Raw genomic sequence first — 14,217 nt, forward strand, 5'->3', positions numbered from 1 at the left:
AATCGCTTGAACCTGGGAGGCAGAGGTTGCAATGAGCCGAGATTGCACCACTGCACTCCAGCCTGGGCGGCAGAGTGAGACTGTGTCTCAAAAAAAAAAAAAAAAGACTTTCTGCACAGGCGTAGTTGGGGGCTTAGGTTTCCAGTCAACAGAAACGGCCAACAAACCCAACCTTTCAAAACAAATTGGTGTCAGCAATAAACCTTCTGCTGCACAGCAGCTGACAGGACATTAGGCTTTTGAAAGATACCCTTTCTGTGTAGCCCATGTCCTAACAAAGGAAAAGATGAAATGCTGCAAAAGAGGACAAAGAGACGGCCTCTTTTGTTCTTTACTGTTACAATGGCTGTGATAGCAAATACTTACATCGTGCTGTCTAGGTGTCACATACTATTCTAAGAAGTTTTTTGGTTTTGAGAAAGGGATCACTCTTGCCCATGCTAGAGTACAGTAGCACAATAACAGCTCACCGCAGCCTAGAACTCCTGGGTTTAAGTGATCCTTGCCTTAGCCTCCCTAGTAGCTGGGATTACAGGTGCCTGGCATTATACCCAGCTAACTTTTTTCAAATTAAAAAAATTATTTTAGAGATGGAGTCTTGCTATGTTTTCCAGGCTGTCTTGAACTCCTAGCCTTAAATGATTCTTTCACCTCAGCCTCGCCAGTAGCTGGGATTACCGGTGTGACCACTGCACTCAACATGTTCTAAGAGTCTTATATGTATTAATTCACCAAATCATTAGAGCATTTTTATGAGAATGTTACTATTATTCGCTGCTTCTTACAGGGGAGGAACCAGGCACAGGGAAGTGAAGTCGCTTGCCTAGGGTCACACAGTTAGTAGAGGGGACAGCCGGGCTATAAACCCTGATGGTCTAGCTTGAAAATCTTTTCTGTTATCCTATGTGCCAACTTCCCTCTTACTAAGAATTTAAAATGTAAGAAATACCATTCTAGATAACATGCTGTCTACGATCCATCTAGTCATCCATCTACCCTCCCACTAGGTGGCAAGCACTGAGCTCGCCCATGCAGATGCTATGGTGATCAAAGACACGTGCTATCTCTAGCCTTGGTGACATGTTCTTTAAGTCAAGAGCTTCTGTGGTAGCCTCTTGATCCCCATTGCCTCCGCTTTCCAGGCTGTGAAAAGGTCCTGGCTGCCCTGGAGGGCCAGGCCTGTGGTGATGTTCTGGGATTTATTTTGGGGGGTTCAGTCCAGATCCCACTCTTCTGGCCCCTCTAGAGATTTCATATGCTGTATGTAATGCAGTTGGGACACATTCTCCTTAAAACGACTAGATGGTATCTGCTTTCTGCATCTGAACTGTGACTGACACATTTTCCTAAAGGGGTAATGGATAAGGATGAAAATAAGAGATACCTCCAGTGCTAGCAGCGAAAACAGGAGTGGCTCTGAGACTCAGTGCCTGTGTATCACAGCAGGAGGGAGGGCGGCTGGGGGCCCAAGCCCTAGCGCAGAGCCTAAATGTGCAGCATAGGTCAGACCTGGAACGGGAACCCAGGGCCAGGCCAGCTAGTGCTCTCTCAGGTGTCTGGGAAGCCCAGGACATCTCAACCAGATTCTGTCTGAAGACAGGATGGAGCTGGGTAAACAGCACAGATTTCTCCTGGAGCCACAGGCTGAGGATCAAATTGGGAGAAAAGTTGAACAGAAGATTGTTCGGCCAAGGCCTATTTTTCAAAACCGGACACACGGCTGAACTCCAACTCTAGTCTGGACACTTGTACTTTCCTATGTATGCATATTTTGTGTCCCAGTAAATCCCCTGATCTGTAATAAAGATATATGTATTGTACTTAAGATGCACCTAACAAATACTTATTAAGCATCCACTATGTGACAGATATCACTCTAGGGACTGGGGATATGGCAGTGAACAAAACCTATAAATATCTCTGTTCTCACAGGCTTACATCTGTAATTTAAAAATATTATAAATTTGAAAAACCAAAAGAGGTAAAAATTACCCATAATCCCATCAAAAAGTGTCACATATATAGAATATGTAAAAATAAAGCAAGAGGTCAGTGTTTCTCCTTACCCATCCAAACCCACCCACCCACCATAAGGTGACCATTATACATTTTAAAGACATTAAATATATATACTCATGAAATACTTATTTTATTCTCTTTTTTTGAGATGGAGTTTCGCTCTTGTTGCCCAACTGGAGTACAATGGCATGGTCTTGGCTCACCACAATCTCTACCTCCTGGGCTCAAGTGATTCTCCTGCCTCAGCCTCCCAAGTAGCTGGGATTACAGGCATACACCACCACACCCAGCTAACTTTTTACTTTTAGTAGAGATGGGGTTCTTCCATGTTGGTCAGGCTGGTCTCAAACTCCCGACCTCAGGTGATCCGGCTGTCTTGTCCTCCCAAGGTGCTGGGATTGTGAGCCACTGCACCCGGCCTATTTTATTCAATTTTTACAAAAATAGAATAATGCCTTACAGAATGACCTACATGTCCCCCCACCCCCACCCAATTGATCATGGACCTCTGTTTCAGTTTGAGCTCCTCAAGAAGTGGACCCTGGGCCAAGGATTCAAACACACACCTTGCCCAGCATATTTGGGTCTATTCCATTCATTGTAATGGTTGCACAGCATCTCACCATGTGTCTGTATCATTATTTATTTAATCCCCCCAACATACGCACATTACCATAACCTCACCCCACTTCCAACTCACTGACGCTTAGAATTGTTGGGAGTGTGCTGGTGTTATTGACCCACTGTAACGAGGAACATATGCAACAAAGGGAAACTCCATTTCCCAAAGGCCATGGCCGCAGGACAGGGTCTGAGGCCTGGAGAAGTGTTGGCAACAGGGAGATAAGGTCTAAGAAAGTTAACATCATCCTTATCACGTGCAAGATTGATAGCTAATACGTGTTTATGTGAAGCTGTCCAAATGGGTCACCCAGACGACCAGAAAATGGAAAAGGCCTCAAGAATTTAGTGGTTTGTTTTCTCTCTGCCAACTACAGCAGCCACTTGCTTCTTGACATTTTTGGTCTCAATTTCATCACATATGACTAGTTCTAGCACGTCTTTTGGAGTATTTAAGAGTGCTGATTTTTTTAAATGACAAAACTACATACGATTATCTGAGTGATTTTGTATTTTGTGGTAGTGGTATTCTCAGATCTTTGAGTAAAGGATGGGAATTTTTATGTTTCTAAGCAAAGTGAGTCTCCAAGGTCTCCAGTATCTTGGTAGGTGATTTCAGATGACCATCAGCACCATCAATCAACACTTCTAGAATCTCCATGAGAAACATGGTATAGTCGGGGATGAGGTTTTGGGATGGCAGCAAAGATCTGGCAACTGTCCCTGGCCACCTCAGTGTCTGTGGCATCTCACTTGGCCTTCCTGGATCTTGGAATAATAATTTCTCCCTGTCACAACGTGTGATAATCAAAGGAAAAACCCAATGTAGAAGAGCTCTTCAGGTATCAGCTACCAAACAAATACGGGATACTGGAGGAAGAATCTTGATGGTGGTGGGCTGCAGTGGGTAACATTAGCTCCTGTCTACAAATCTCCCTTAAAGAGTCAGCACTGAAGCTGAACTCACTATGTCATGATCACCAATAACAGCACATTCAGCTCTCCAAAAAGCCTTAACAAATAGAGTTGATTTATTAAAGGTTTTATGCAGAGGTTGACAAGATTCCCCGCAGCTAAACTTAGTCATCTTTTCCATCAGAAACATTTGTTCTTCCCTGAGAGCTCATCTTTGGCCACCTGGAACCTTAGTTCTGTCTTCTACCTTGTCCAACAGACACTCCCCAAACTCAATGGCTCCAGCCTTTCTTTATTCCTTAAGCTTCCCTTTCTATGTACTTTCCCCCTCTGAGTTTTTACACAGAAATTACCCCTTAATCTTGTATCCTTATACCATCTTCCTACTCAATGATGAAAAAGCATTCTTCTTAGGTCTCCCTGCCTTCCTTTGAAAGCAGTGGAGGAATTTTATTTTATTTTTTATTGCATTTTAGGTTTTGGGGTACATGTGAAGAACATGCAAGATTGTTGCATAGGTATACCCATGGCAGTGTGATGTGCTGCCTTCCTCCCCATCACCTATATCTGGCATTTCTCCCCATGCTATCTCTCCCCAACTCCCCACCCCCTGCTGTCCCTCCCCTATTTCCCCCCTACAGACCCCAGTGTGTGATGCTCCCCTCCCTGTGTCCATGTGTTCTCATTGTTCAACACCCACCTATGAGTGAGAACATGCGGCGTTTGATTTGCTGTTCTTGTGTCAGTTTGCTGAGAATGATGGTTTTCAGGTTCATCCATGTCCCTACAAAGGACACAAACTCATCGTTTTTGATGGCTACATAGTATTCCATGGTGTATATGTGCCACATTTTCCCTGTCCAGTCTATTATCGATGGGCATTTGGGGTGGTTACAGGTCTTTGCTATTGTAAACAGTGCTGCAATGAACATTCTTGTGCACGTGTCCTTATAGTAGAACACTTTATAATCCTTTGGATATATACTCAGTAACGGGATTGCTGGGTCAAATGGAATTTCTATGTTTAGGTCCTTGAGGAATACTGCTCAACAAAATAAGAGAGGACACAAACAGATGGAGAAACATTCCATGTTCATGGTTAGGAATAATCAATATAGTGAAAATGGCCATACTGCACAAAGTAATTTACAGATTCAACGCTATCCCCATCAAGCTACCAATGACGTTCTTCACAGAACTGGAAAAAAACACCTTAAACTTCATATGAATCCAAAAGAGAGCCTGCATAGCCAAGTCAATTCTAAACAAAAAAATAAAGCAGGAGGCATCACACTACTGGACTTCAAACTATACTACAAGCCTACAGTAATCAAAACAGCATGGTACGGGTATGAAAACAGATATATAGATCAACGGAACAGAACAGAGGCCTCAGAGGCAACACCATACATCTACAACCATCTGATCTTTGACAAACCTGACAAAAACAAGCAATGAGGAAAGAGTCCCTGTTTAATAAATGGTGTTGGGAAAACTGGCTAGCCATGTGTAGAAAGCAGAAACTGGACCCCTTCCTGACACCTTACACTAAAATTAACTCCAGATGGATTAAAGACTTAAACATGAGACCTAACACCATAAAAACCCTAGAAGAAAACCTAGGCAAAACCATTCAGGACATAGGCGTAGGCAAGGACTTCATGACCAAAACACCAAAAGCATTGGCAACAAAAGCCAAAATAGATGAATGGGACCTAATCAAACTCCACAGCTTCTGCATAGCAAAAGAAACAGTCATTAGAGTGAATCGGCAACCAACAGAATGGGAAAAAATGTTTGCAATCTACCCATCTGACAAAGAGCTGATATCCAGAATTTACAAAGAACTAAAGCAGATTTACAAGAAAAAAACTAACAAGCCCATTCAAAAGTGGGCAAAGGATATGAATAGATACTTTACAAAAGAAGACATACATGAGGCCAACAAACATATGAAAAAATGCTCATCATCACTGGTCATCAGAGAAATGCAAATCAAAACTACATTGAGATACCATCTCACACCAGTTAGAAAGGCGATCATTAAAAAATCTGGAGACAACAGATGCTGGAGAGGATGTGGAGAAATAGGAACACTTTTACACTGTTGGTGGGAGTGTAAATTAGGAATTTTAAATAACACATGTTTTCCTCACAAGCTTTTCCCCTTGTTGTAACACTATTAGGTACTTTTCATTATTCTATTTCTTCAAAATGTCTATGGACTGCTTAGATCCAGAAACTTGGGAATCCTCTAAGGCCAGCCCTAATATAGTACATGTAGTCACTGGATCCCAGAGAAGAGAAGGGACTTGCAGAAGGCTATAGAATCAGTCTGCTAACAGGCTGGGCATGGTGGCTCACGCCTGTAATCCTAGCACTTTGGGAGGCTGAGGTGGGCGGATTGTCTAAGCTCAGGAGTTTGAGACCAGCCTAGGCAACACAGTGAAACCCTGTCTCTACTAAAATACAAAAGAAATTAGCTGGGCATGGTGGCAGGCGCCTGTAATCCCAGCTACTTGGGAGGATGAGGCAGGGGAACTGCTTGAACTGGGGAGGTGGAGGTCGCAGTGAGCTGAGCTCGTGCCACTGCATTCCACTCCAGGCTGGGGTGACAGAGCAAGATTCCATCTCAAAAAGATAAAAGAATCAGTCTATGAGAGACCCACAGTTAGAAAGTCATGACTGACTCCCAACTCAGTGCTCATCCCACCATATCCAGCCTGGGGCAAATATGAATTGAGAGGCTTTCAGATTCCATGGAACCCAAAACTCTGAACTAAAAGAGAACTTGAAGTTCATCTAGAACAAACCTTTCATTTTAGAGAGGTTAAAAGGGAACCTTTTCTTGCAGTTATAATCTCTGAGTTCTAGAAATACAACAGATTAGAGGTTACTTTAAAATGTATATACTTGCCTGGTGGGTATGATTTCCAGGAACATATACAGACTTGAACTGTTTCATGAGACTCCGAGCTCCGGCAATATCCCGAAGTGAAGTAAAGAGTTCATCCGTGGCAATTTTGGATTGATGAAACGTCAGGTTAATTGACGAGTCACAGTCTGAAAAAATCGAGAGAGGTTTTCTTGAGTGAGTAAATCTTTTTGATCATGACAGCTTCAGCTCGATGTAATGTAGTTGGGTTTTTTTTGTTTGTTTTGTTTTTGTTTTTTAACCCTGTTTTCACCTGGCTGTTCACCAACTGGGCTGTTGCAATCATCCATGAGCAATGAAGCATATTGAATATAAATGCCTTTGACGGAAGTGGAACTCAAAATTGCCTGGGATTGCAGCCACTGGCTTCCATCCCTAGGCTACAGACGTTTCACAGAAAGAAAGCTCCCAGGGCCCATAATCCTTGGAATACAGCTTTGGGAAAATATGAGGAGACGCAAAGGAAAATATGAGAGACTGTTACGATCAAACTCACTTACCTGAATCCCATCAACAGTTTGCATAAAGCTGGACAGCAAGAATGAGAAAGAGCACAGTGTTGCTCCAGTGACAGAACTCGCTGCAATGGGCATCTGTCTAATGTGCTAACGAAGCACGTGGCACATTTCAGAAGGTGGCCATTCAAAGCTGATCAAACACAGGGGGACTTAACAAGAAGACTGTTTTCTGAAATCTTCTGTTTCTTTTTCAAACTTAGAAGAACTTATTCTCTGTTTTATTAGAAGCTCATTCAGAAGGGACATGATCATGGATAAGTTAAAAAAGATAGGGAAAGATTAAAAATGTATCTTCTTACATCTCCCAAATATCCCAAATACATCAGTTACATTAACTCATTAATCGTCACATCATCTGTATGAGGCGGGAACTATTGTCTTCTCCATTTTAAGGATAAGGGGATTGAGGTGCAGGTTAAGGAACACCCCTGAAAGCAGGTGTGTCAAGGATTGCCAAGGTGCTGCCCATACACACTCCATCACCCTGGGTGTCCCCTGTAGGAGTGGTGAAGTTTCTGTGTATTCTGACTGCTTCCTACCACAGTACCTGGATGTCAGTCTGTCTGTCTGTCTCTGTCTCTTATTGTCTAAGGGCGTCCACTGGCTGTAGGAGCATGTTTGGCCTGTGTGTGGGGCAGGCTGGGAGTGATGGAGAGTCAACACTCATAGAAATAATCCCATTTTCTCTTCCCGTGGACGGTAATTCTGAGTTGTGGTCTGCACAGCCTTTCTGAGGGGCCCAAGAGGGTTGGAACCCCTGCTGCCCATGACATCAACTCATCCATTAATACCCCCATTAGTGGCTTTTCTTCCTCCCCGTCTCACTTCCCTACCTCCTGACTGCTTTGGGATATCTTTCCAAATGCAGTATTTGCACCCAAATCCTTGTCTGAAGACACTAGTGATTTGAAGAGAGGTCTGGCTTCAATGTTTTAGTAACAGCTTTACTGAGATATAATTCATATACTATACAGTTATCCACTTAAAGTATACAATTCAAAGCTCTAGCATATTGACAGAGTTTAATAACCATTACCACCACAATTTTAGAACACTGTGTCACCCCAACAAGAAACCCCATACCTGTTAGCAGTCACTCCCAATTTTTCCCCACTCCTAGCCCCTGGCAATCCCTAACATGCATTGTCTTTATGGATTTACCTATTCTGGATGTTTATGGAATAATAGAATATGTAGTCTTTTGTGACTGGCTTCTTTCACTTGCCATAATGTTTTCAGGTTCACCCAAATTGTAGCATTAGTACTTTATTTCTTATTGCCTACTGGTATTTCATTGCATATAGAATATTCATGTATATGGAATATGGAAATAGCATATTTTATATATCCACTCATCAGTTAATGGACATTAGTGTTGTTTCTGCCTTTTGGTTATCATGAATAATGCTGCTAGTTTTACATGTACATGTTTTTGTGTGGACATACATTTTCATTTCTCCTGAGTATATACCTAGGAGTACAGCAGCTGGTCCTGTGGTAACTTTGTGTTTAACCTTTTGAGGAAGTGCTAGGCTGTTTTCCAAAATGATTGCACTATTTTACATTCCCACCAGCAGTGTAAGAGGGTTTCAATTTCTCTGCATTTTAACCAATACTTATTATTAGCTATCTTCTTAATTACAGCTATCCTAGTAGATGTAAAGTGAGGACATACATGTTGATTTTGATAATAAGAGAAATAGTTTTTAAGGAATACAGGTAGATTCAAATAAGCTTAAAAGAAAATGGAATGTATCTAACATACACAGAAGCATCCAAAAGAATCCAGCTGCATCAGACACAGCGAGGTGGCATGTGAAAAGCTGAGCCTGTACTCTCAGTTACTGTGTGACAGTGTATGTAATAACTCTTAAAAGATGGGCAAAGCCTCTGATTAGTCTTCATCTCCTAGTTTCCAGAAATGTCTAACCCATTGCCATTAAAAAAAAAATCAGGGCAGGGATGGTGGCTCACGCCCGTAATCTCAATGCTTTGGGAGGCTGAGGCGGGTGGATCACTTGAGGTCAGGAGCTCGAGACCAGTCTGGCCAACAAGGTGAAACCCTGTCTCTACAAAAAATACAAAAATTAGCTGGGCATGGTGGCAGGCACCTATAATCCCAGCTACTTGGGAGGCTGAGGCATGAGAATTGCTTGAACCTGGGAGGTGGAGGGTGCAGTGAGCTGAGATCATGCCACAGCACTCCAGCCTGGGTGACACAGTGAGACCGCATCTCAAAAATAAATAAATAAATAGATAGATAGATAGACAGATAGATAGATGTGTGGTCAAGCCCAATGAGAGGATGCCTCCTCACCTCAACGGACCCTACACACATGGGATTCATGGACTGCAGGGGGTTGGGGAGAAAGGGGAGCATCAAGGGATGCAGGAAGTTCATGGGAACTTTCTGGAATTATGTGCCAAGCTTTGAGGAAAGGAGAAAATGTGTAGTTTTGTGGGGAGCATGTCCACAATTCTCTGCCGATTCTTAAAGAGTTCACAACCAAGGCAAGTTCAGAGCCACAGGTACAGAGCATCGATCGGTACCACACCGTGCTTCCTGTTGGCCTCATGCTCCAGTTGAAACACACTAGCTTGTGCTTTAGGCAATCACCAGACAGAAGAAACCCTGGGAGGTTATGGCTTCTCACTCAACATGTGGCTTCTTTCCTTCAAGAATCAATTATACCTAGGCGTTGTGTAATATGTTCTACTTTTTCAAATTCAAAATAGCACTAAAACAAGGAGAAAAAAACACTGCTAGTTCTAATATCATGCAAAGTGTTTCAATTTCTCTAAAAGTCAAACCAGCTAATAGGCTATTTTTTTAATTTAAAGTAATTCATTTTCTATACGACAGAAAAATTCATCCAATTTTCCAAATGGCCCTATTGCAATTTTTTTGAATGTGAGAAGTATGATATTCATTCATTAGGCTGAGCGGAATAGAATCATCTATTAGCTTATCGAGTCTTTACTTAAAATTCTAGATTTTGCATGAAAATTGTGGATCATACTTTGACATTAATTAATCATAGGCTGTGTAATTAAAGAGATTTATGTCAACAGTGGAGCAGGTTGTCTGATACAAGTGTTTACAGGTTACTACTGGTAAATTGAAATCAAATGAACCCAACAGAAAAATAAGACCATTAAAGAAACTGATGGAAGGAAAATAGAAAATCCTAAATTCACAAATATAGTCAACCTTGCCTGAAAAATCGTCAATCATGTCTATTTTTCAAGCCAAACACATGGGCAACTTCGGTCCAAACCATTAACCCCCTCCAATTTGTCTATCATCCTCAAGGTTCTGTGATGTATATGTTTTAGGGATACTGGGCCAAAGGAGACTCATTTTTATCAATCTTTAAGTATTTTTCATAATCACATCAATCTTCACTGAAAGAGGAACTTACATTTATTTTCCCGAACCCTATAATGAAAGTTACACACACACACACACACACACACACACACACACACACACACCCTTTACGGATAGGTCAGGATAAATGACTTATGCAAGATCACACACATCACTATTTCCAGCAGAGCCAAGGTTCAAATATCCCCTTGATGGCAGACCTGAACTCCTCCATGTATCCTGCCTCCTACAATTCCAAATCTCATCTGGGAATGCAGCTCATTCCAAATATCTGCTGAACTGATAGATAAGATGGAACATGGATACAAAAACTGTTAAAACTGTTAAAAATGAATTATTTTCTGTGATAATAGTAGTATATAAGCACCAATTTCTCACAGTATACTAGAAACTATTCTAAGAAGTTTATACATATTAGCTCATTTAATCTCCACAGACTCCTAATGTATTAGGTACTATTCTCATTCTCATCTTGTGGATGGAGAAATTGAACCACAGAGAAGTTAAAACACAAACTCATTCAGTCAGTACATGGTCAAGCTAAGATTCAAACCCTTGCAGTCTAACTTCAAAGTTGATCCTATTAAATACTACATTCTGCTGTCTTACATATCTGCTAAGGCCACATATACATACATACATATATGTGGCCTTAGCAGATATGAAATATATCTATATATAGGTATACATAGATATATAGATATAGATATGATCAACAAAACATTTCATTCACGTTTAAACCAAAGAGATGCTAAAATGGTGGGAGTTGCAAATACCTTTATTTGTGGGAAGACCTGGGCCTGTCTCTGGGTTAGATGCTAACAGCGAGGTTTGCAGCTAGACCTTAGGTCCTTCTCTTTTGGCCACATGAGGTGTGAGGATCCCAGGCCTGGCTGCACAGACTCCTTTGAATCTCTGCTATGTAAGGTGCTGTATTCAGTTACTTCCGATAAGCCCCTGACAGGCTGTTCCATTAAGCCAGCTTATGAGATACTGGCCTTTTGTAAGGAAACTTTCAGTGTACAATTCCAGTCAATTCTCATTTAATCCACTTAGTTAAACAGATACTAAACCAGGAGCTGATTGTAGCCTTTAGCCAAGCACGTTCTGTGTACTTCAGTTGCCTACTTCTCGATAGGGGAGGCCCTCAATCCCCTAGGGTGCCCCTATGTTCTTCCATAACCGGGGGCTGACTCATGCCCCTGTAATCTTGAGGACCTCCTGGGCAGGAGTCTAGTTATCCCTGAGATCAACAAAATGGGGCTCCTGTTCAGCACCTACACTTCCTCCACTCCGCCCTCACCCTTCTCAACTTACTGAGGCCCCTCTCCTTCGGCAGAGAGGAATGGTTTCCATGGCTCTGTATACCGCAGGGACCCACAGTGTGGGTCCATTTTCAGCCCCAACATAATTAAAATGGAGAGAAAACAGAAGAGCTTGATGATCCTTCTGGGATGGCTGAAATGAAGCGCTACTCCTTACTCCCGTCTACCTAGTTCTCTTCTGTTTGGTTCTCTCGGGAAACAGTCTTGCAGCTTGCTGGTGCTTGGCGTGCCTTTTCATAAGAACCTGGTCTCCATAAGTTTGGTTTCATTACCTAAGTATTAAGGAAAATAAAGCATCTTTCATCAGAAAGGTGCTTTAGTCTGGATTCGAGCTGAAGTAGCCCTTATGTGAGGCCTTCAAAACACACACACACACACACACACACACACACACACACACACACATACACGCCCACACATGTATACATATGCATTTATGCAAGTCAAGCACAAATCACGCACACGTGTGGTTTGATAGGCTGGAGTAGGAGGGCAAAGCTAGAGTAGGATTTGAAATGTCTCCCTATTTACTGATATCATTTTCTGCACAGTTCTAAAGGCCCCTCAGGCCCCTCATATCTGTTTGGGAAAAGCCAGAGTCAAAAAATATACTTTAACCCTGGCCAAGAGGCCCTTTTCTTGTCTGGGCCAAGGTTGGTCTCATTTTTCTACTGGCCTCAGTTTGAGAACCTCGGGCCCATTTCCTAGTTTGCACTCCTGCCTGCCTGCCTGCCTGCCTCCCTCTCAGCAAGCCCCTACTCAGCAGGGGCCACCTCCACGGGCTCCTGGGGCAGTTAGAGAAAGGATTGGCTTGGGGGTGTGACACAGCCAGAGAGGGCAGAGCACTGGGGGTCACGACCTCCCCCATCCATCCAGCAGTCTGACACCACCTTTTCTCTCTTTTCAAATGATTGTTTTTAAATGGAGTCTTTTCTCATGGCTTTCAAAAAATGTTTGACAAATGAAAATCAAACTAAACAAAATAAAAACCAAAGAAACCTTAGCAAGTGGCATCACATCTGAAATTTTCTAGTGACGCTGATCGTATAAAACCCCTCTTAAGTAGAACAGTCCTGGGAAGTGCATGAGGCAAATAAACAGCAATAGAAGCCCTCTTTTCAAATACGCTTGGACTCATGTGTGATCAGAAAAGTCACTGAAAGAGGGGGATCATGGAAAATCAATCTCTCTCTTACAAACATTTCTACCTCCATATGTGAAAGTACATGTACATATATGTAAACTTTAAATTAAAATATAAATGTGTTTTCATTCCCTAATCATTTGATGACAGACCAAGGTATTTTCTGCTGTTAGAGTTCTTTTTTAAAAACCATTATTTACCATGTAGGATTTTCGACATACCATGAAATCCCATTTAAGGTGGAACCAGAAGTTAAAGATACCTGCAGCAAAATCTGAGGACAGAATTCTTCTAGATTTTAAATTATTTTCTTCAATCTTTTACATTTGTTCACACCTAATTCAAAAGCATTTTTTAAATGACCCATTTTTACTGAGTCTTGCAAAAACATCCAATTTGGCTTTCACTGAAACAGTTTTCTTTTTGAGTTCATACTTCATCAGTATGTGAGAACATTTAATTAAATCTTACAACTTAATAACAAGGTACAACTGGCACACACAGGTTTGAGAACAAACATAGTTGACTCTTGGAAACACACAAGTCAACTGGGAAGAGCAGGTGTGAACAGGTCATGGAGACAGCTTTAGAACTGAGATGGGTCAGGGTTTTGGCATTAGTCCATTTTTATAAAAGGATTGTGAAGTGTGAGTGATTCTGGCAACTGGGTCAGGTAGAGGCTGGTTTAGAATATATGAATTATATATATTATATGTACATTTATCTTTATTAGATGTATTATATATTTTTTATATAAATATATAAGTATATATTTCTGAGGTTCCATATTTATACTACTAAGGCAGTTGTATCTAAGTCATCAATTTCATGTTTAATGACCTAATGTGACTTTAAGTTCTAACATAAAAAAATTATAGGCTGGGTGCAGTGGCTCATGCCTGTAATCCCAAAACTTTGGGAGACCGAGGTGGGAGGATCACTTGAGGCCAGGAGTTTAAGACCAGCCTGGGCAACATAGCAAGACTCTACAAAAATTTTTTTAAAAAATTAGCCAATGGGGTGGTGCATACCTGTAGTCTCAGCTGCTTGGGGGGCTGAGGTGGGAGGATTGCTTGAGCCCAGGAGCTGGAGGCTATAGTGAGCTATGATCACCACTGTCCTCCAGCCTGGGTGACACAGTGAGGTTCTGTCTCAAAAAAATTATAATCCAGGTTGTCAGACATCAGATTTTATAGGGCTGATTTCCCCCTTCATTGTAGAGTCCTTGAGCTATTCCACACAGCTGGGCTCCTTAGCAGGTGTGGAGGTAATGATATAAAGATGCTTGGATGAGTGAGGAAGGCGGACTAACAAAATTTGAGCTATAAATGTCGAGGCGAGGTCACAAA

The 14,217-nt window shown here is 41.8% G+C and overlaps 1 protein-coding gene across 2 annotated transcripts in view; it reads right to left on the reverse strand.

Moving 5' to 3' along the window:
• SCFD2 (sec1 family domain containing 2) overlaps positions 1–14,217 on the reverse strand; it is a 430,823-nt gene that overhangs the window by 35,695 nt on the left and 380,911 nt on the right. For both annotated transcript variants that reach the window (XM_032274167.1, XM_032274166.1), the window contains exon 6: positions 6,473–6,618. In XM_032274167.1, coding sequence (XP_032130058.1) covers positions 6,473–6,618 — 146 coding nt within the window. The remainder of the gene's footprint in view (positions 1–6,472; positions 6,619–14,217) is intronic.

This window comes from Sapajus apella, unplaced genomic scaffold, assembly GCF_009761245.1.
Source record: "Sapajus apella isolate SASKATOON/1434 unplaced genomic scaffold, GSC_monkey_1.0 scaffold5, whole genome shotgun sequence".
Lineage (NCBI taxonomy): Eukaryota > Metazoa > Chordata > Mammalia > Primates > Cebidae > Sapajus > Sapajus apella.